The sequence below is a fragment of the Orcinus orca genome, chromosome 7 (genome assembly GCF_937001465.1).
Source record: "Orcinus orca chromosome 7, mOrcOrc1.1, whole genome shotgun sequence".
NCBI classification, from domain to species: domain Eukaryota; kingdom Metazoa; phylum Chordata; class Mammalia; order Artiodactyla; family Delphinidae; genus Orcinus; species Orcinus orca.
This window is the reverse complement of record NC_064565.1, coordinates 17,013,769-17,035,986: the sequence shown is the minus strand read 5'-3', so window position 1 is coordinate 17,035,986 and position 22,218 is coordinate 17,013,769. Positions and strand designations below refer to the sequence as shown.

The following is a 22,218-nucleotide window of genomic DNA, read 5'->3' as shown; positions in this document are numbered from 1 at the left end:
GCCATGGTCAGAGAGTGATTCTAATTGGTATTTGAAGCACAACGTCAGCTCGCTAAAGTGCTTTCTCTCTGACACGCCGCTGCTTTGCTCAGGCTGTGATATTTGCCAAGAGGTCCCCGAAAAGTTCTATTGTAAAAATAAATTTAGTCTGGCTTTGCTTTTTTAATTCCTTGCAATCATAAAACTAATTAGAAATGATTTCAAAATAAAACCCCGGGAGACGTAACAGTGGTTGTTTCATATTTACCTGAGACTCAAACTTCCCCAAACAAGCCAAACCACCTGAGGCTGGATTCTGATGCCTTAAACACCAAGGCTGCTGTGGGGCAAGAAATGTCTGGTGACCTCCTGGAGTGACATAAAACGAAGCTGATATTTTCCTCTTTTTAACAGGAAAATGTAATGGAATATTCATTAACGTGGCCGAGGTCAGCAAAAAGTCTCAAGTATAGAACATCTTCAAAGAAACAGAGTTGGTGCTCCTCTCAAGTTTAAACAGAACGGCGAGCAAGGACCCCAGCACTCTGGGTACCGCGTGTAAGCCGCAGTGCCTGGGAGCAGCAGCTACTGAAACGAGTGCCTCTGAGACGGTACGGATGTCTGAAGACGGCTTTACGCAGCAATACTGGTACAGTGCCTGACGGTGTTAGAAGCATGCTTCCATGTCCCGTGTCTGATTCTCGAGGCGGCCACGCTACACAGGCTTAGACAGAAGGGATCAAACCGACAGCTGGGCTGGAGGTCGGATGCTGGACCGAAAACCAGGCTTTCCCCCTCTAGATTCGCGCTCCCACTGACCCCAGAATCGCATGCGGAGTATCAGTGCTCTTCTTAGCTCTAAATCTTCTCATAATCATTGAAGGAGAGGTTCTGTACCAGCCCCAACAAACGGATTTCAAGTTCTCAGATAAAAAGTGTTAACATTAATGGAGTTGTTTCTTGAAAAACAGAAAAGGCGTAAGATTTTAAAAGGTCACTATCAAGCCCTTCGCCCCTTCGGATGTTTGCTAAAAGCTAACACTATGGTATACCATAGTAACTTCATTAATGAGCTACTGAAACTCAAAAGCAAATTTTATTTACTAAAACGATAAAAATAAGGAGCTAGACAATGAAAGAGATTTACTTATTCAAATAGGAAATATGAAAACTGTCTAACCAGACAAACACCAACTTTTAATTATTTATTTAATTACTTTTTGGGCCACGCTGCGAGGTTTATGGGATCTTAGTTCCCCGACCAGAGATCGAACCCAGGCCCTCGGCAGTGAAAGCGCTGAGTGCGAACCACTGGACCACCAGGGAATTCCCAATACCAACTTTTAAAATAAAAACTTTAAACCGGTACCCGAATCCTCTATCTTGCTTATTGTAAAACATCTCCGTTAGCTTATGATGAATGATGCCTGAGACAGATTTAGTGCCCGGCACGTTTCAGCGTGTGACAAAAGTGTCTTGCACTCATAGCTCCTGTTAAAGACCCTGGGAACACAGTCCCTGGCTTATCGGTGACAAACAAGCCATCTTATCCTCAGCCCTGCTTTATGCATCTTCCCTAAGGGCCTTATGACACCTTTCAACTTATAGAAACTGCATTTCAAGAAGTGCTTCATTGCTACAGCCCCGCGGCCAGAACTACAGTGCGCACTGCTGGCGGGGCCCCGGCCACAGCGGCCAAGGAAAGACATGTCTGGTGACAAGCGCTCTCACAGCCGCTCTGTGTCCACCTGCCGGTCCAACTCCTTCATCTGCCAAAGCCCGGGTTTTGCCTGTGGACACAAAACCAACTAGCTGTAACGAGAAGGAGGTGCCCAGAGCTGTCGCCGGGAGGAGCACACTTTGGGAATGCCAATTTAGACGGGAAGAGAGACTGGCCCCTGTCTGACTAGTAACCGGGTCTAGAAACACTTCGGCTCCTTTCCAGTCAATAAATGTGGGAATGATGTTTGAATGTGCAGACGAGAAAACGTAGCAACCAGAGACATACTGTGTGGGATATGCCAGCACAACGGCTACCACACAGACCCTGTGCGTCTAACTATCCGGCCTAAAAACAAACGCGGACTGGCAAAGCCAGAGAAAGATCACATGGAAGAGTTTTAAAGGAAAAGAAAAACAAAAACGAAAACGATACCTAACACCAAAACATACAGGTGCCCAAGTTAGAAGCTTCGGGCAAAGTGACAGCGTGAAGTTTCATAAGGAAAACGACAAGGGCACCAAGTCAAGGTGAGTCTGAAAGCATGCAAAGCAGGGGAGGCCTGCCAGTAACCGCACTCATTTCAGAACACAGTGTTTCCTCAACCAGCTTATCAGGAAATCAGTGACAGCCGCGTGGAGACCCTTGGGTTACAAGAATTCCACGGCAACTGAGTGCTGCTACGTTTGCTTTAAGCAGCAGGCGTTTTCTGCTTGTGTCCCTTACGCAACCTAAAGGACTTCAAAGTGAAGAACGTTCTCTCCTCAGTCTCTCGCTTTGCAGGGGAAAACAACAGGATCTCTCACGTAAACAGTAAAGAGCAACTTCTGGTAACATATACTTCTCCGGGTCCACCGTCCAAATCCTGGAGGTTACGATCAGGACGGCCACTGTAAAGACAGACGTCTGCCAAGGGGATGGCTAGTGACCGCCACACCGTGCAGGTGGCTTTGTTTCACCTCAGAGTCACAGTCTCAATATGTCCTCCCCTCTGAAAACAACTGACATCGTATGTATGTAAAAGAACGTCCATTTCATGTCATTTTTTTCATCATGTATTCTCATTAAGGAGAAGCTATCGTGGTTAAAAAAAAAAAAAAAAAAAAAGAGCACAGACCAGTTGCCCCTTAAAAGACAGACGACCTGGTTCACAACTTGGTTCTGCCAGGAACTGCCACGTGTGCATCACCTGACAAAGGATGGGACCTCCTGGACCTTCTTCCTCACCTGGGAATAATTACGGTGACTACTGTTAGCTTACCTGGTCCTCACATTTTTCAAATGAGTTATCTGAAGTGGAAAGCGTTTTGTTCAAACACGAGTAGGTGCTGTCGCCATCAGGCAACCAAGCTGGATCCCGGAAGTGTGAGTGAGTGGTTTGCACACACACCCATCATTCATGCACCTGTGTGGCACTAGGACTGCTGGGTGGAGAGATGCCCGGCCAGAGGGACGCCCTCAACCTCGCTGAGCCTGCAGTTGTGGTGGGAACCTGAGGGGGCCAGACCGGTCTCTGTTCAGTAGCCACGTAACTGCTGAACAGAGGAAAAAGCCATGATTCAGGGTCTGATTCTCGCTGTGAAGAGAAGAACTGCTCTAATCACAGTTCCTTTAATCCACGGCTGTGCTCGCGAGAGTCACACGGGAGCCAAAAGATTGAACTGACACATGCTTATGTCTCACTTCGGGGTCAAACCCACTGTTTCGCCAAGTTAAGTTTTCCAAACCTGGAACTAGACGGTTGTTTGCCACAGTGCCTTTCACTGGCAGGCGTCCCTGAAACCATCTCCCTTTAGGGCGCTCCACCCACCCCACCTCCCATCTCTCGATACGCAGAGGACTGTGGGCGGCAGGCCCCGGGACAGTCCAGCAAGCAACTGGACGAGGACGCACGGACTGTCCTCTGCGTGCACACGCGTCGGGCCCAGAACCGCGCCCTCCCTGCCCCGTGACGGGAGCCCGAGGAGAGTGCGGATGCCTCACGCGTCCGGAGCCCGCAGAGCGGGCGGGCCGCCTCCAGTCCTTCGAGCCTGTAGGGGGAGCCCGCCCGCACGCTCCGGCCTCACCTAGCTCTCCCGTGGGCGGCGGTGGGGTGACAGTCCCCCGAGGAGAGCGGGGCCCTGCGGGTGAGGGAGCCTGGCCGAGGGCCCAGAGCGAGGCTTGCACATCTCCATCCCCACCCTGACCGCAGGGGAAAGGGCAGACCCGCCCGGATGAGGCTCGGAGAGCCCTGCCGCCGGGGCACTGGGCCCGCAGCGCTGCTCAGACCCCGCGGCGGCAGGGCTGTGCGTCAGAGGCTGGCTCACCTCCTTGTGGGAGTCTTTGTGGGCTTCCAGCGTCTTCATGATCGTCAGCTCCGCGTAGTGTTTAAACCTTGCTGGCTGGCTTCTCAAGGTCTCCCGCAGCACCCTGAGTGCCAGCGCGCGGATGGAGTGCTGGGGCAGAGGAGAGAGGGACATCAGCAAACGCCTCGCGGCGCCTCTCTGCGCACATGGCCAGCGGGGCCCCGAGACCGGCTCCCAGGCCTGGGTCCCTAGCGCCCTGCAGGCACCGTGACATGGACGCCAGGCTTCCTGGACGGAGGCTCCCACGAGGGTGGGCGCTGTGCCTGCGGGGACATCCCGGGACCCGGCACCTGAGAGGGACCCCAGGAAGGCTTCCTGAATGAGACCAAATGAGGACGACTGGTAAGTTCACTATCAGTCTCCCGGGGGGCGGCTCCGGATTTTCTGAGGCTCAGGTGTGTATCTGTAAACTATGTAAAAGGACAGCCCTATGCCCTATGTAAAGGGCACCTACATGTTTCATCGACACGACCTGTCAGACAGTGGACTCTCTCAGGACAGTGGGAGACCTGCCGATATTCCTGACCTTCTACGTGAGCAGGTCATGGGCGAGGGGAACGTGTACAGAACTCCAGCTACTTGAGGCCTGAGTCATGAGTATGGAGGAAAGCCATTCCAAACAGACCCCTAATCTCCACAACAGAGAATGGGGTTTACACCAGACAGAACATTCTGATTCTCTGCCACTCACCTGCACCAGCCACAGGCTCACACACCACCCCCTGCCCTCTCCATGACATCGTTTCTCCTCCTGACAAAGCCAACCACTAGAAGCGCTTCAGGTGCCAGCAGGTACTTTGTCTTAAGAAAAGTCATCGCCGTTCTTCTACCTTGATTAACCCCACACCAAACCATGCGTCCCTAAGCACCAGAGAGCAACTGGAGTCACCATGACATTCGCCAGCCTCTGCTCACCTGTCTTCCATTAAGATCACCATCAGCGTGACCTGGGCACGACCTCTGCCCTGGGCCGTGCCCAACTTCCTCGAAATCTGTCTGGTCCTACCCCTTGAGCTGTTCACCACACTTACTGTACTTGTGCTTCTGCTGACCTACACGAAGCCTGGAGCACAGAGATGGAGTTTTACTTCTAGACTTTAATCCAGGGAAGTCCTAACATTTACTCCTGCTGCCACACACACAAGGGAGCGGCTGCACAGCAGGCGGGGGTGGGGGGGAGGTGGGCCTCTGATCAGGGTGCTCACGCCTTGAAGAGTCACATTCAAGTGTCACCGCGTGGAGACAGCTTTCTACGTTAAAAATAATAATGGACGATAACAGAAAATAGTAATGATCTCTGCTTCTGGGACCTGTCGCTGGAACGGTTAACAGTGCAGGAGTGAACCAACACAGAGCCCCAGGAGAGGCGCATTTAGTAGGGTTTCGTATGGTCTTCCAAAAGTGAGCCTCTGATTTCTCAACTGCGTGTGAAGCATAAATAAAACTCCTAAGGAAGAAAACCCCATCATAAAACAAGCCACATTCCTACACTAGCAAAGTCTTAAGAAATTTTGTGAAAGGGACCAAAGAGGGAGCACGTCTCCCTCAACGACTACAAACCCAATAACAGAAAAACCTGCGTGGAGGCCAGTGTGGGGCCTGTCTCCACTAACTGACTGGGTCCAGAAAACCTGAAAGCTGTCTTGGTGCCAACAGGAAGCACAGCACAGGAGTGGAGGGGAGCTGTGGGCCCAGGCCTGGCCACCCAGGAGGGGAGGGGGGAGGGAGTGGGAGGGAGGGGGAGGGGGAGAGAGGGAGGGGGAGGGGAGAAGGGGGAGGGGAGAGGGGGAGAGGGGAGGGAGGCAGGGGAGGGGAGAGGGAGGGAGGTGGGGGGAGAGAGGGGTAGGGGGAGGGGAGGGAGGAGGGAGGGGAGGGGGAGAGAGGGGGAGGGGGAGGGGAGGGAGGAGGGAGGGGAGGGGAGAGAGGGGGAGGGAAGGGGGAGGGGAGGGGAGAGGGGGTAGGGGAGGGGGAGAGGGGGGAAGGGGAGAGGGGAGGGAAGGGAGGGGAGGGAGGAGGGAGGGGAGGGGGAGAGAGGGGAGTGAAAGGGAGGGAGAGAGGGGGGTGGGGAGGAGGGTCACTCACGTCCTTGTCCCCCAGCGTCTCCAGCAGCAGTAGCAGGACAGTCTTGAAGTGCTCCTCCCAGACACCCAGGCTGTCCTCGCGCGCGATCTTGAGCAGCTCCAGCAGGGCGCCCTTGCGCTCCTCCACCCGCTCGTTGTGGTTGGACAGCTCTTTCAGGAGGTCCGCCACCAGGTCCGAGTGGTCAATGGGCACTTGGGGGACACAAGACAGATGCTCAGCACCCCCGCCCTCCTGACTCCAGGAGGTGGGCCACGCTGGGCGCTGGCCTCACGTCACACCCCCAGCAGGTCACCTCGCCAGGTTAACTGTGAAAACGGGTGAGAACAGGTGTCTAGTGCTCCGGGACCGACACGCAGCGCCCTTCCCGACCTGACCGGCCTCTTTCCCTCCTATTTCAGACAAAGCCCCTCCTGCATCGTCTTCTTCCCAACTCTGCTCCCTGCAACCACCCTCAGCCAGGCCCTGCCAGGAACATCCTCACTACTCTCAGACCCACTGGGCAGTTTCCTCCAGGCCCTCCACCACCGTGTCTGACCCATTCATCCCCATTCCCTTCTTGAGCGTCCAGAGCGTAAACAAACACGGATCGCGGTGTCTAGGCTACCCACGGACTGTCCATTCACAGACGGCCAGGCCTGCCAACATCACGTAGCGTAACTGCTTGCAGGGACTTGTGTGTGGTTTATATGGAAGAGGGGCATATCCTTTCTCTTTCTGTGTTCTTTTAAGACAGTGGTCCCCAACCTTTTTGGAACCGGGGACCGGTTTCGTGGAAGACAATTTCTCCCCGGACCGGGGCTGGGGGTGGGGGATGGTCCAGGCGGTGACGTGAGCGATGGGAAGCAGATGAAGCCTCGCTCGCTCGCCCGTCGCTCACGTGTCCTGCTGTGTGGCCCGGTTCCTAACAGGCCACAGACTGGTACCGGTCCACGGCCCAGGGGGTGGGGACCCCTGTTTTAAGAGACCTCAACTCTGAATATTCACTTTAAGTAGAAAGGATGAAAAAACAAAGACAAATCATTAGGAACCTAAATTTGTACTCACATATTTCTTTAGCTTCTAAGAATGAGAAAGTTGACGTCTTCAAGAACCCTCTCATCTCCGCCCCCGCCATCCTACCTTTTCCTTTACGCCTTTTAGCATATGGTTAGTGGATAAATTACAGCCAACATCCCAATCTCCAGTCTGTCTTAAACAAGACCAACAACTGGGTAAGTTAAACGCTGTGCCAGCTCTATGAGCAAAGAAAGGCAACGGTCCACAACTCCTAGGCAGCGCAAGTCCAAGTCAACCCTCCACCACCAGCCTCCTGCCCAGCAGACGGACGGCTGGGTACAGACCGACCTGCTGCCCACTGGCAAGTAGCAATCAACAGCCAAGGGGTCACGCTCTCAAGCCCCGAAGCTACTTGTGCTTTCAGACCGTGGAAGGCCCTCCCTTCTGTCTCAGGGTCCCATCACTGCCTGATCCACCGAGAGCGCAGTTTTCTTCCTTTCATGTTCCCCTGGATCCAGCAGCCACCGCTAACATGGCCCTCGCCTCTACGCCTGCCACCACGATGAGCCTGTTTCCCCGACGGGGCCTTGCACTCTGGGGCCGGGGGCTGTGTCCCTGAACAGCCAGCCCTGGCAAGCCACAACCTTTGCGACACACAGTAGGCCTTCACTGAATGTTAACTGCTTAGAATTCTGATTTAAGGTCCTAATATAATTCTTCATTCAAAATTGAAAACAACATAAAATAGCAGGCTTGGAAACAAAGTATACATATATAAGATTTTTTAAATTAATTATTAAGTTGAAATAAACCAAAACACATGAACACGCCAGTGAGGTGAAAAGAGAAAAAAATAACTTCCAGATAAAAATACTTCATAGCAATAGGTACTCACTCACTTGTTACTCAGTAGTGGACACTGGTCTTAACACAAGCGTCAGAAAAAAACCCAGACCAGTTCTGCTCCATATCAAGTGTGTTATTATACTTGGGGCAATAACTTCACCTTTCTGGACCTCAGTTTCCTAACCCGTATGATGGGAATGATCCCTGTCTCAGCAGCCAGCACACGCCACGCAGGTGCCCAGGTCAGGTTAGATCCCCTCCCCACCTACAGCACCGAAGGTGACACAAGCAGCTCGGGAGACCTGGCTCAAATGCTGCTGAGAGAGCAGCGGGAAGCCACCCAACAGGGCTCCGGGCCTCCCGGCCACAGAGCTGGACGGGAAAGTGCACACCAGAGGCTGCACCCGGGCGCCCCATTGCCCACGCCCCGCTCTCACCGCCGCCCGGGTCGTGGTTCCTCACAAGGCCTTCCCCATGGATCCTCTGTGTGCCCCCGCGCCCAGGCACACAGACGACTGAGCAGAGCAGGCCCCCAGTCCACCCTCGCGTGCCCGGAGCTGCCCTGGTTGGGGGGTGGGGGGTGGGAGTGGCACCAAGAGAGACAGACCGTCTCGCAGCTGCTCCATGTCATCGTCGAACACAGCCTCCTTCAGGGCCGTCTTGTCGTAGCTGCTGATGGTGTCCGAGTAGGGGTAAGGGCTGTAGTCCCGCGCCCGTGGCCCCGGGAAGGCACGCGGGGGCTGGGTGTTGAGGAGGGAGGTCTTGTTGTCCAGAGCCGTCCGGCCTCCTTCCACTGCGTCGCTGCCGCCCCGGCCCTCGGTGGCGGGGGAGGTGATGCCACCGTCGCGGGACACCTGGGGCACAACACACTGTCAGTTCCTTTTCAGTGCTTGTCTCAAACTTTTCCTTTAAATCTTCACAATTATTAGGAGAGCCAGAGATTTCTCACTTGAAGTCTGGCCACTGACAAAAGGACGGTTGTTAGTGCCTCCATTTGTAAATACCTAGCTCATAAGCTACCTCAGAGGGGACAGAACACGCTGATGTTCTCATCTATTCATTCATTAGTTTACAAGGAATGTCTGTTTTACTTTGCATTTGCTGACTAATTTGACTCATTTTTGACAGATTAGTGACATGAAATTCTGAGGAGCCCTTGAGAAGGCAGTCTGCACACCTGGCACCCCCAGTTCCCCAGGAACCTCAGGTGCCCACAACACCCCAGCCAACTTCCTTCACCACCGACGGGACGGGTTTTCTCACTGACACCCTGACACAACGCCATGGACAAATGCTCCCCCGATGACCCTCTCGAGACCTACAGTGGTCCCACCACCCACGAGTCCCCTGCTATATTCCCCTCAAGTGGTCCCCTGCTATATTCCCCTCAAGTGGTGAAACGTCTCACTATGGAGAACATGACATCCCCAGGCAGATGGCTTTTCCTTTGGGGATTTCTGGCTCTCAGAACTGGTCTTTACACTGGTCAAAGAACAGGTCTTTAATATTGTCTGAAAATGTTTTTCCTGATATGCGCTGAGTTTTGTCTTCAACTAGTTAAACCTCTGGGCCCCTGGCCCTTGTGTCATGTTTCTGACCCCCTTCTCTCCCCGAGGTCCTTTCTTCTGCACACACTGGCCTGTCTGGCTCCCTTTGCAGGGAACAGAGCAAGTGTGGCTGACTGCAGGGGACAGAGCAAAACGGTCACTTCCCTCATCTCAGACGCGTGACTACAGGACAGTGGGGGAACCACTTCCAGGCAGCCAGACCACCCTGGTGAGCCCTGTGGCACCTTTTACTTGTGCTGCTGACAAGGTGCACCGCTGTCACCCACGCTTATGCCTTTGTGCGGTTTTTACTGTAGTTTTATATATGTATGTTAAAAATTCAATCATGTGATTCATACGCGTATAATCCAGTGACATCAAACACGTTCACAGTGTGGTGTAACCATTACCACTATGTTATACTTTGGGCAAAACTTTTTCATCTTCCCCAACCGAAACTCTGTACCTATTAAGTAATAACTCCCTGCCCCTTCCAGCCCTGGAAACCTCTGTTCTGCTTTCCGTCTCTATGAATTTGGCTGCTCTAGGGACATCATATAAGTGGAATCACACAGTGTTTGCCTTTCTGTGTCTGGCTTCTCTCACTTAGCGTAATGTTTTCAAGGTCCATTCATGTTGTAACATGTGTCAGTATTCCATTCCTCTTCATGGCTGAACAATATTCTATTGCATGTGCATACTACGTTTTGTTTATCCATTTATTTGTTGATGGACACTCGGGCTGCTTCCACCTTTGGACTACTGTGCCTAACACCACTCTGAACACTGGTACACAAATCTCTGCTCAAGTCCCTTCTGTCATCTCCTTTGGATGTACACCTAGTGGAACTGCTGGGATGCGTTTGTTTCTTACACATCCCACCCAGAAGATTTTGTCCTAATATAACTGTTAGGATATAAAAGAACATAGAACATGTGTACAGACATGAACAAAATGAGACTTAACAGGGGTTTTCTCTCGGTATAAGATGATTCATGGATGATTTTAATTTTTTTCTCTTTGTAACTCTCTTCTAAAAGTAAAACATATATGATTAATATAATGAAAAGATTATTTATAAAAGGAGAAAGGGTTTAAAAACTTCAGACATTCAAAAAAGAAAGCTAGGGCTTCCCTGGTGGCGCAGTGGTTAAGAATCCGCCTGCCAATGCAGGGGACGTGGGTTGGAGCCCTGGTTCAGGAAGACCCCACATGCCACGGAGCAACTAAGCCCGTGCGCCACAACTACTGAGCCTGAGCTCTAGAGCCCACAAGCCACAGCTAACGAGCCCACGTGCCACAACTACTGAGCCTGCACTCTAGGGCCCGTGAGCCACAACTACTGAAGCCCTTGTGCCTAGAGCCTGTGCTCTGCAACAAGAGAAGCCACCGCAGTGAGAGGAAGCCCGTGCACCGCAACCAGAAGGAGCCCCCGCTCGGCACAACTAGAGAAAGCCCGCGCGCAGCAGCGAAAACCCAATGCAGCCAAAAATAAATAAAATAATTTATTAAAAAAAAGAAAAATAGAACTAAACTCCTAATACTAATCACTTTTAACAACAAAATCGTACTTTCTTAACTCGGTATATTATATTACCCCAGTCTTAGTCTGCATGCAGATCTTATAGAGTGGGAATCACAGTGCACAGAACAGCATATATTTTGCTTTCCTCAAAGGATCAGCACGTCCCACGTAAATAAAAATTTTGCAGCCATAATGTTTAATCACACCACTATTTCTTGTGTTTTAATAAGATTTACTGCCTGATTCCCCTTCTGTGTTTTCCTTAATGTTTTTGTTTCTTGCTATTATAAATAATGCTGAAATAAGCTACTTTGTGTAAATAACGTCTTTCTTCCCTTTTGTCAAGTTTGTTACTCGGCGCAGATTGCCAGAAGTTAGATTTTTGGATAAAGGATATGAAACTTAAAATCGCGTTTGCTGAATATGCCTTTTCACTGAGCTCCAAAAGAGCCGCATCAATTTTCCAGGCCATCAGTACTACACTCGTTCCCGATGTCCCTTCTGGCATCAAGTGCTCTAATTTCTACTTGAAACAAAGAAATGGAACCTCAGAATCTGCCTGTGGGATTTCTGTACTGCCCGGAAGGCTGGACATGCACGCGTTTGTGTCTGTCTCTGCCTGTGTGACCCACCCTCCCCCTGGATGTGACCTGCGCCCTGACGGACTCTGTCTGACCAGACTGGGCCCGCTGGTCAAGCTTGAGCAGAGAGATGCGGGTGCCTGACTCTTCCACACTTAGTGCACTTTTATAGCGGCTTCTTAGCTAACATTTGGTGACGAGTGGCGAAGATGCTGACTTTGGACTTCCTCAACTCTTCCTTTTCCCCTCCCCGCCCCTCTGAGCCGAGACCCGTCAGCGCCCCGTCTGCCACCCCCTGCCAGTCCCGCAGCCCCTCCTGGCCCCCCGCTTCCCCATCCTGGTACGGGCCTGCTCTCTCCACCTTCCCCCCACTCCTTTCAACATCTGGCATGGTGTTTTTTCATACTTTGAAAAGTTGGAAACAACTTAAACGTTCCCAAATAGGGCACCAAGGACATCCTTACGCTGAACTATCATCCAGCCACAAGAAGGCACATGAAAGATGACACCACACAGGAGGCACCCTATGAAGTCAGCTTTACCTTAAAGAACACACTCCACACACCCCTGCACACACAGACATGTACAGGTACACCTAAGGGGATAGAAAGATGCACACCCAAGTGTTAATGGTGGCTCTCTCTAAAGGTGTTTTTTCTTCCTTCTTTTCTTTACATGCTGGCTATACACCTCCGTCATCCAGCTTCTCCTGGGGCCTCTGCTGTTCCTGGCAGGACTTCTGTTTCCCTGATCAGAACCACACCCGACCCCAAGTTCCTCGCATGCACTTCAGAAGCCTTTCCCGTCTCCTCAGCACAAGCGCTGCCCGTGGACAGCAGAGCTGCCAGCGTGGACACCCTCCAAGTCCTGCTCCCACAGGCCCACTCCTCTCCTTCCTGGCTAAGGCCAACCCGCTCCCCCAGGGCCCCCGTCTCGCCACCTCCCCACGTCCTTAAGGACCCGTGTCCATGAATCGTCCACTGCCCCCACTGCAGAGCCAACACCTTTCTCGCCACACGGGCCAGGTCTCTCCCACTGCACACCCGCCGTCGGCCCCTCCTCGCTCCAGCCTGTGCTCGAGTCGGCCCTCGGCCCACTGTGACCTCGTGTCCACTCCCAGCTCTGCTCTCAGCTCTGCTCACAACACCCAATGGACTCCCGGAGAAACTAACCCTGGAAACTGCAGACTGTGATTAGGTCTAAAAGCTATTTAAGAAAAAGAAGATGGAAGTCCAGACGGGGGCCCAATCTCAAAGAAAAGGTCTTGGCCCTACATCCAAACACCGGTGAGTAACTGTGTGTGGTTTAAATATTCTAGATTAAAATAGACTATTTAATGCAGACAGTAAAAAAAAGATCCAGTGGAGCCCTTTCAGTCCACGTCTGACTCGAGACCCCTTTGGCTGGAACATCCTTCCCGAAAGCCCCCCTCAAATTCCAGGACGCCACATTCTCCTCTGCTCTCCTTCTTGAGCCCGCTTCTTCTGTCTTTCCCTTCGTGGTGATGCTCCTGAGGATTCGGCCCTTACCCTCCTCCACTTGGCTGATTTCACTTACTTTTCTTTAGTTACCATCAAGCATCTAGTCAGTGTCCCTCAAACCTCCACCTGCAGCCCAAATCGCCAGCCTCAACTCCAGGCTGTGCACCCGAAGGCCCATGGCTGCGTCTGCTTGGATGTCTCACTGCGCTCCACAGGGGTCCACACCGCCTCTTCTCCCCGTGACATCACCTCACTGCGGTGCAGCAGCACTTCCTCAACAGTCCCTGCCGGACTCTCCGGCTCTCCCGCTTCTGCTCACGCGCTACACGACCCAGCTCCCTCCTGGGTCACTCCCCATCGCAAAGTGACAGCGACCCTCCTCAGACGTGCGTGGGACCATGGCTCTTCCCTGGTTAAAAATCCTTCAGATTCTTCAGGGACCCCAGAGTAGTCTGGACGATGGCTGTGCACCCCCTGGTGTGAGGGCCCTTCTCTTCCCAGGGCCTCCCCAACACCAGGGCACGCCCACCCTCTCCCTCCCCCCGTGCCCACTCCCATCCCTCTGCCTTCTCACAGGCCCCTCTCAGACGACAACCTCCTACTTGACCCGACAAGTGCCTCGTGACCTCGCGGCCTCCGTGCTCAGAGGGTGACATCGTCTCCTCTGCAGATCTGTCCTGCGCCACTCTGCCCCTCTGCAGGAGGCTGCAGCTCACGGAGAGCCACGCTGGCGTCGGGCGCAGGCTCACTGTTTTTATCATATCAGAGGAACAAAAACGTGTCCAGGATAAATGAAAGCCAGCTGAGAAAAAGGGCATTTAACATTCTTCACCAAGATAGCTGAGGGCTGCTGCAATTTCGTAAAGTTGCCTTGGGCCTCTTAAAATCATACCATTCTAACTACGAGATAAAAATAATGCTGGAGTTCAGTAATCCCCGCGGTCAGCGTTCAGGAGTATCCCTTAAGGGACACACAGCTCTCTACCGGCCTGGGTGGTGACCGCCCCCTCACTGATGAATGGCCCTGTTAGCCTGCGGGTACTCACGACATCACAGTCCTTCCTGCCGTCTCTTTTAATGGGCTCATTCAGATCCTCCTGGCTTCGAAAACTAAACTTTTCGATGGCTTCTGTCACTCCACGCAAAGAACTATAGATTTCTTCAGAGTTCAGGTTCTCGGTATCATAGTCCAGCATGCTAAAGAGCAAAAATATTTCATTTCTTAAATTAAGGCACATGCATAAAATTGAGGTATGGGTAAAAATGACTTCTAATCATTTACGGAGTAAGACATAATTATAGTTTCTTTAGGTGATTTGGAATGATAAGGAAGACATCTTTTGTTAAGAGTACCACCACTGGACAATTGAATCATACAGCTTCCTTGTCAGATCTGGTCCCAAACACATGACATCAGCACTCAATAAGAGCCAGTGGGAAACAAGAACCACGAGAATGCAGGAACTCAAAGAGTGACAACTGGTGACGATGCACGAGGTTAATGGACGTGGAAAAATAACTTTCGTATCTTGAAGATGGAAAAAAGCAGTTTGGTTGTTACTGGTCTCAAATGTACAAATAAATGAAAAGAAAGCTAGTTATTACACACAAATTTTAAAGGAGCAAAGTGCATGACCTCAGAAAGCTGGGTTATGCTCACCAGTATCAGAAACCTATGAAATAAAACCCCAGAGTAGAAAATGCCTCGAAGTCAGATCCACCAACGGACTCCTGAAAGCCTCTCAGGCCATCTAATCCAGGAATTGGCTTGAATAACCAAATTCTTCTAGACGCGGATAGTGGGAGTTTTACGGTGAAAGCAGATCTTATAAAGATGAGTCACACTTCCAGATGAATATCTAAAAGCACTCCAAAAAGCAAGAGATATTTGTCCCTTACAGAAAAGTGACGTCAACTGTTGTCCTTTCAGACATTTAGTGTACACAGCAAAACACAAAGTAAAGCAAAAATCCTCAACAGCCTTCTGGCATAACGCAATGTATCAACAAGTGACCTTCAGATGTTTGAAAAGTACGCTGAAACAGACAGAAGATCCTAAGAACAAAAACCATTACCTTCCCTCAAAAAGAATAAACCGTCACTTGCTCCAAGAAAGTATTCAAGAAAAAAATCGGATGAGTCGGTCTGATTTTATCTCCAGACAGTCCTGAGCTATGCTGAGAACTGCCAAGGACATTAAAAGAATCCTTGGCTGTATATAAGTAAGCATTCAACAACATTCACTATTAAGGACTAAAGAAGACCGATCTTCCTCTTCTTCCAAAGAGAAATAACTGAAACCAGTCACCCACTGGTGGGAACCCCGGCTAAGGGCAACCCAGCCAGTCCTGTGCATTCTGTTGAGAGGAAACTTCCCTGTAACTTAAAAACAAAAAATGTTTGCCAACCTCCCCCTCAACACACACACTTTTTTTTTTTTTAAGGTTTGGGCAAATGAACAAGACAAGATTTGAACAGCGCTCACTTGGAGTAGCCAGACCTCTACTGGCTGGAGGCTGTAATGACCCGAGTGTCCTGCCAGAGTACAAGATCTGAATTCATTCACCCTGCGAGATGAATTCACTCTCCTGTTGCAAACCTGGCCCAGGTAGAACCCATTCTTCTCTTCTGATGAATGAAAGAACACAGACACCCCAACTGCACTTGGAGAGCTCACAAAAACACACGCCAACTCAAAGACTGGCTCTGGCCATCAAACAAAAAGAAATGTGAGCTTCGACACGTTTACAGCTAAGACTCCGTGTATACGCTGGCAGGAAGCAGAATCAAAAAACCTGAACAGAATTCAAGATTTCAACCCCTTCTAAGTTCATAACATTATCTGTCTAAGAGGCAATACTCCTTTGGCATGAAGAAAGCGTGACTGGGGAGCACTGGGGTCCCCTGACCGCTCCCCTCCCCGGCCCCTTCTAGAACAGCACAGCACCAGCTTATGTGGGAGCAAAGGCATTTATACATCTGGCCAGTACACCGTTTTTCATAAATAAAGGTTGAATATGACTTAAACAAAAAATATGTATACGAGATGTAAAAAGATGCCTGAAAATACTATTAATCACAACAACTGAAAAGAGTAACATAGCCCATGCAAAAGGGAAAAAACCAAAACAGGAAGGACGGAGGGATGGACAGGAGGAAGTCTGGGGGACGTTCAGCTTTTAAGGGATGTCACAATATTATTCTCCATGTCGCTTCAGAAGATGTTAGGTTTCATGTAGTTCATCCCATTATTCCTACCCTGAACTTTCTTAAAATACCTCATTTCGGTTCACATAACTTTAGCATGATAGCAGCCTCTCTTTAAAAATAGGAAAATAAAGGATTCTGCCAGTTAATGTTCCTCCTTCTTACGTTCAATTAATAAACCAACTCAGACTTCCAATTTAGGAGAATGTGTGCACGGCCAGGCACAATCTATTGGGGACACTTCTTTTAGACTCACTAGCTTGAGCTTTGAAGCATCTCCTTGGTATGAAGTGGAAACTGTGAGCTCCAGGTGAGAGAGAGCATTATTTTCCTCTAAAGGGAAGCAGACAGTGTTGCTTTCCTTGCCATTTCATGTTCTGGCGTTTGCGTTTTTTCCAGTCAATACCCGTGAGCCCTTATTTCATAGGGAAAAAGGACACTCCCGTGGATGCCGTCATCAGGGAATCACAGGTGATGTGGTCCCGACAAGCAATACCCACAAGGGAACAGCAAGGGGGAGGCAGCAGCTCTGCTTAGAAGAGACCTGGTTGGGTGAAGCCCAATCTGCCACCTGCCCTCACATTCTGTCTTGTTTTAGCTCGGAGGTATAATCCCTTAGGTTAAAGGCCAGGTCCTAGGAGTCTGTAAACACTGTGATTAGACTCCAGAAAGGTTTCCATAGGGTTCTTTAGATTAGGAAGAGTTGCTCAATCGGTCAATACTCACTGACCTGAGGTCAGGCCAGGGCACCCAATACCGGGGCAGAAGAAGGCTCTGGCCTCACCCTGCAGAAAGGCTGCACAGCGCAGGCGGGGAGATGCGTGAGGTCAGGTCACCAAGGAAAGAAAAGCCGGAGACAGGAAGTGTGCCTTCTGAGAGCTTCTTCTTTGTCATTTTGTAGGGAAAAGATACTAGGTATGGAATGAGGATAATTGTTCCTTCTCATGAAATCGATAGGGTTTTGGCGAAGAGCAAAGAGAAAAGATACAGATTCCTCAGTTTTATGTAACCGATAGGTTCTCTAAGTGTAAAGGTCTCTGGGTCCACTCTCTCTCCCTCCGACAGTTAACAGAAGTGATAGTTGTTTGTGAAGCGCTGGCTGTAGCACTGTACACATGTGTAAAAGGTGACTCTGGGAACAGATGTCCTCTGGAGGGTGGTCTCAGTGGCCGGATGGGAAGACTGGCTGGGGGTGAGGCTTGGTGCCCAGTAAGGCACACGGGTCAGCGTACTGGGAGACGGTCAATCAACCGGTCTGATACGTTGAGGCATGACTAACCTTTAAGACAAATGCAGTGGCACGCTTTATTAACACTGAGGACGCGGCCGTGTCACTGTCGACGTGCCCGTGCCCCAACCTGCGCATCTGGACAGTCACCACAGGAGTCTCTGCACGCTTTAGAAGCTACTTTCAGAACTGGGAGAGTTTCCGAAGGAAGATGCTGTTAAAACCCTTAGCTGACTTGTTTACTACATACAGTCTCACTGTGTCGAGGACATAAAGTAAGAATGTAAATCTTCTGTGCAAAAGCTATCTCTGAGGCATTCAAAAGTAACAGACTTCTTTTTTTTGTTTTGTCTTTACCCTTGTCCTATCACAGAGGGTTCAAAGTCATCTCACACAGCAGAGGCAGCTGGACTGCTCCGTCCTCTGCTCATGTAATCACAGGGCTCCAGGGAAGGGATCCTCTGATCTTTGGACGTTTATAAAAAGCACCTAAGAGACCCTCAAACATGAACCCGTAGGAGCCCATGGAGCCTCCTTTGTAAAGCACTGTCGCATTCGGCCGGAAGCCTGTGGGGACCCCACGGCTCTCCCGCCCGGTGCTGGGCCCCCTTTATGGGATGTCACGGGGAGGGCACCTCTCGGGGCTGCCTTTCTGGATCTGAGTCCTCAGACTATCGGCACATGCGGGACATCAGGACGGGACATCAGGAAGGACACTGGCCCACACCACTGACAGCAGGACTGAGGACCTCAGGTTTGGGAGGAAGCAGCCCTGTGCGGTCGAGCAGAAGGCTGGGGACACCGCGCCCGGTCGCGGCCCTGACGGCAGGCGTCGCCCGAGCCCCTTCCAGGGCCCGAGCGCTGCAACCACAGATGTCGGTGGATGTGGCCAGTTGATGCAATGGTCCCCTCTCTTGGGGGCGCCGTAGGAGCGTCCTCGAGAGGTCTGGCCGAGGCCACGCCCCTGGCTCACACTTCTCACCAAGGCTCTAGCCCCGCTGGTCTCAGCCGGAGGCGGCGGAGAGGCTTCCCCAGAGACCTGAGGCGACGTTGGAAGTGCAATAATATTGTGACACCTCAGAGAAGTGGAACAGGTAGCTCGTTACCTGGGAGAGTAAGGGCGCCTGAGAGTCTTGTGGGAGGGAGCGGTGGGGATGGAGCTAGGCTGAGGAAAGGGAGCTGGCTGCTTCGACCACCCATCGGCACTGCAACCCCACAACCGACTGTGGTGATCAGAAGACGAGAGTCAGAGAAAGAGACAGACAGGCAAGGGCGGCACTATACTCTGTGTCCTAGAGCCCCTCTCCCTGACAAAGCTCTACCCAGAGTCATGCTGCACCATCTGGGGGCAAGAACCAGTTCTGAGTCCTGCATTTATGTTTTTAAATCACATGAGATTCCAACTACAGGACTGTGTGTGTGTAAAGGAAATTACAAGCACTTACATGCAAAAAACACAGATGTACTTGCAGATAATGCAATCAGTTATTTCAGAAAGAACCAAAGAAGGATTCATGGGCCTTAATTCAAATGGGACCAAAGGGACGAGAGCAGGAAGCCTCAGGGAAGGTGCCACCCGGCCAGATCACTCAGGCAGGGGACAACGTGTCCCCCCACCAGGACGACCCTCAGATGGGTATTTCCTTCTGTGAAAACAACAGCACCACTGGGGGGGCAGGGGGCGGGCCATGGCCCACAGGCTGGCTCCGAGAGGCGGGAATGCTCACGTGACCGGATATGAGGACTAAAGTGCGCCTGAGAACACAGGCTCTCCTGACCTGGCAGGTGTCCCTAAGTGACCTGGGTGTGCAAAGGCCCCGCCAGAGCTCTAACAACTGTTGCAGTTCAACAGACCCAGAGACACGGGACGGGCGTGAACTGAGCTGACCGCAAATGGGACATCAGGCCAAGGGGTCCACAGGACCAGGGTCCCTACGGAGCAGCGCGCCTGCCCCGGCACTCATGGCGGTTCTGAGAGCAGTGGTCCAGAGCTGGTCTTCACCTGAGGACAGTGAAGGCCCCATTTTATAAGGAATACAAGGTGTGGAGGGGAGCAGTCACCGTGGCACAGAAGGGCCAAAGGCCTCCTCTAGGCCACACGCTGAGTCAGCGGCACAAGAGGACACGGGAGACCCCCTCACTGGGGCCCTGCCAGTAGGGGGAGGACCAAGAGGATGCGCCAGCACCTCCCTGTGGGAGGGGGTCTCCAGCTTGATCCCCACCTTGAGTCTGTGCACACACTTGATCGTCTGACGGGATGAGTGTAAAATCCACCTAAAATTGCCTTTTATTGTTGGGTTACCAGAGGTTATCTGCTGAGCGCTCCACGGCATGTTTGTCAAGAATGCACAGCAGACCAGAGTGAGGACGGCCACGTGCTTTTTCTATCTTAAAGGGAACGGACTGCACGTAATTGCTGAAGCCCCTTGCAACTCTGTTTTTCAATTAGCATCGATCACACTCGGTAAGATGAGCTGAAATGTAAATGTGTGTTTAATGATGGAACACTCCAGGCCATTCGTCTTCTCCCCGAAGACTTGGAGCATCTGTTTGCTCGCTGGGAATAAGCAGGACTCCTCTCTCCCACAGAAATGATGACTGATGGATGGAACCTCCACAGAAGTCTAACTTGTTTGCTACGGCTTCTCTAATGTTACTGGGTGGATAAAAATGAATTCCTCACTAGCGATTTTTTTTAAAACTATCAAATTAAATGTGTTCATCATGTTAGAGTATTCTCTTATTCCCAGCATAATCTGAGTGTAGAATTTTTGGACTAAAAAAAAAAGTAACTAGTTTATTTTGATACTCAAAGTTAGATTAAAAACAAACAACTCAGTAACTCTTCCCCTTAAGGACAAAAAGCTAACATCCAATGGGAAAGATAAAATAGCGGGTCATAGAAAATAAATGTTTCAAGAGCACCGCTCAGAAAAATAGCTGAGATTATATCCTGTAGAATTGGTCTATCCCTACTTAGAATGTGGTAACCCAGTACATTCTCCTATTTAGTGCAAGAGTTCACTCCTTTTATAAATTTCCTGGTAGAACGTATGTAGCCCATGTGAATATTTCCCGTGATATGATGACATGGGGGCAGCTTTTCCCACTTCTGGACAGTTCTGGTTGTGAGAAAAATTATTTCTCCTGTTGAATTCAAGTTGGCTAAGGCCATTCTGGCTCCTTATGCACTGACTGAAGGCATATTGTGTTTAAAAAGAAAGAAAGAAATTACACAACTAAATAATCCCTTAAAGAAGAATTGCTTGATAAGAAAATATTTAGGTCACACTTGGACTTTTTAAGATTGAAAATAAGTCTCCCCATTTCTTCCACTCACCTGTAACCCTAACAGTAAAAATTTAGGCCAGGCTAGTTAAGAATGAATATGGTGACGTGGAAAACTAAATTAGATTTTTTAAATAATTTGGACATCCATGAAGCTTAATACCTAGCCAAGTCTTAGCTCTGCTGGATTATGCTAGCAGCTCCCACCAATCTTTTACTTAGACCATGAGCACATATAACAAAATACTTCATTTGAATTTTACCTTTTGTTTATTACCTAAAGAATGTGCCACCCTATTAATGAAATAACTAAAAAATAAGAAGTATGAACTGTGTATTATGGAAGAAAAGATTTCCCAGTGTTGCAGAAGTACCATTTCTAAACAAAGGCAACAATTTACAGAGAAGACAACTTCTCCATAAAATTCTCTCCTACCGAGGAGGAGAACTCCATGATTTTACTGCCAACACTGGGGTCACTTAAGACAAACCGTTTGTTTTGATACAGATGGTAACATTTAAAAAACAAGTGCGCTGAGCCACAGACACACTTGGGGAAAGTCAGACATGTTTCCATTAGTTTCTGGTCTCAAGCGTCTAATTATACCAGCCTGCTGAAACCATGACCACACAGACCAAATCTGGAAACATAACGCTATGCTTCATTCTACCTACGTACAGTACCAGGGGACCTTAGGAGGATGAAACATAAAGCAATATAAACACTAGGATACTCTAAGTATACAAAATATTTCGTTTCTCCAAGAGAAAAACACAAATTTGACATTTTCCAAAATATTTATATGATAACTTGAGAAACTGAAGACAACTTCAGTGGTAAGGATGGAGGAGTTTGGAAGAGTCTTGAGCATTAAAAAAATCTAAATTTGAAGGCACTTACATTTTGCTATCTTCCAGCTGAAGAGGTAACTCTTAAAAGGGTATGGCACATGGCATACTTGTGACATTTTCCTCCAATTTTAAGATCGTGGTGTCAGCAACCCTTAAGACACAGCCTCCTGATTCTTGTTAGTGATCTCAAAGCCCTGCATTTCTTGAAGCCAAACACACATGCATGACCCCTGCAGGTCCAGCCTCTGGCTCCTTCCTAACAGCTGTGGCCTATAGGGTCACCACTCTGAGTGGGGCCATGAGAAACTCCAACACCTGCCAGGGGGTCATGAAAGCCGCCGTGCAGGGACTTCTAAGGGCTCTGGCCAGATGGGAAATGTTATCCAAAGATCTCAAGGCAAACTCTCTTCTCCTTCTAAGTCACTGCCCCAGACTCTGTTAGGCCAATGTTCACATGGTCCCAACAGGAGTCTGAAAATGCTGATCCAGTTTTAGTTCTCAGGTTCTCAATCCCTTCTCAGAGCAGCATTCGGCTTCAAA

General features: G+C 50.3%; 1 protein-coding gene across 8 annotated transcripts in view; it reads right to left on the bottom strand.

The window, feature by feature from the left end:
• Positions 1-22,218, bottom strand: part of CLASP1 (cytoplasmic linker associated protein 1) — a 269,984-nt gene that overhangs the window by 24,134 nt on the left and 223,632 nt on the right. For 4 of the 8 annotated variants that reach the window (XM_049712729.1, XM_049712730.1, XM_049712734.1 and 1 more), the window contains 5 exons: positions 18,645-18,761; positions 14,150-14,300; positions 8,576-8,822; positions 6,127-6,317; positions 4,006-4,134 (listed from right to left, as the gene is read on the bottom strand). In XM_049712729.1, the coding sequence (XP_049568686.1) occupies positions 4,006-4,134; positions 6,127-6,317; positions 8,576-8,822; positions 14,150-14,300; positions 18,645-18,761 (835 nt within the window). The remainder of the gene's footprint in view (positions 1-4,005; positions 4,135-6,126; positions 6,318-8,575; positions 8,823-14,149; positions 14,301-18,644; positions 18,762-22,218) is intronic. The other 4 variants (XM_049712736.1, XM_049712737.1, XM_049712732.1 and 1 more) reach the window with 1 other exon arrangement.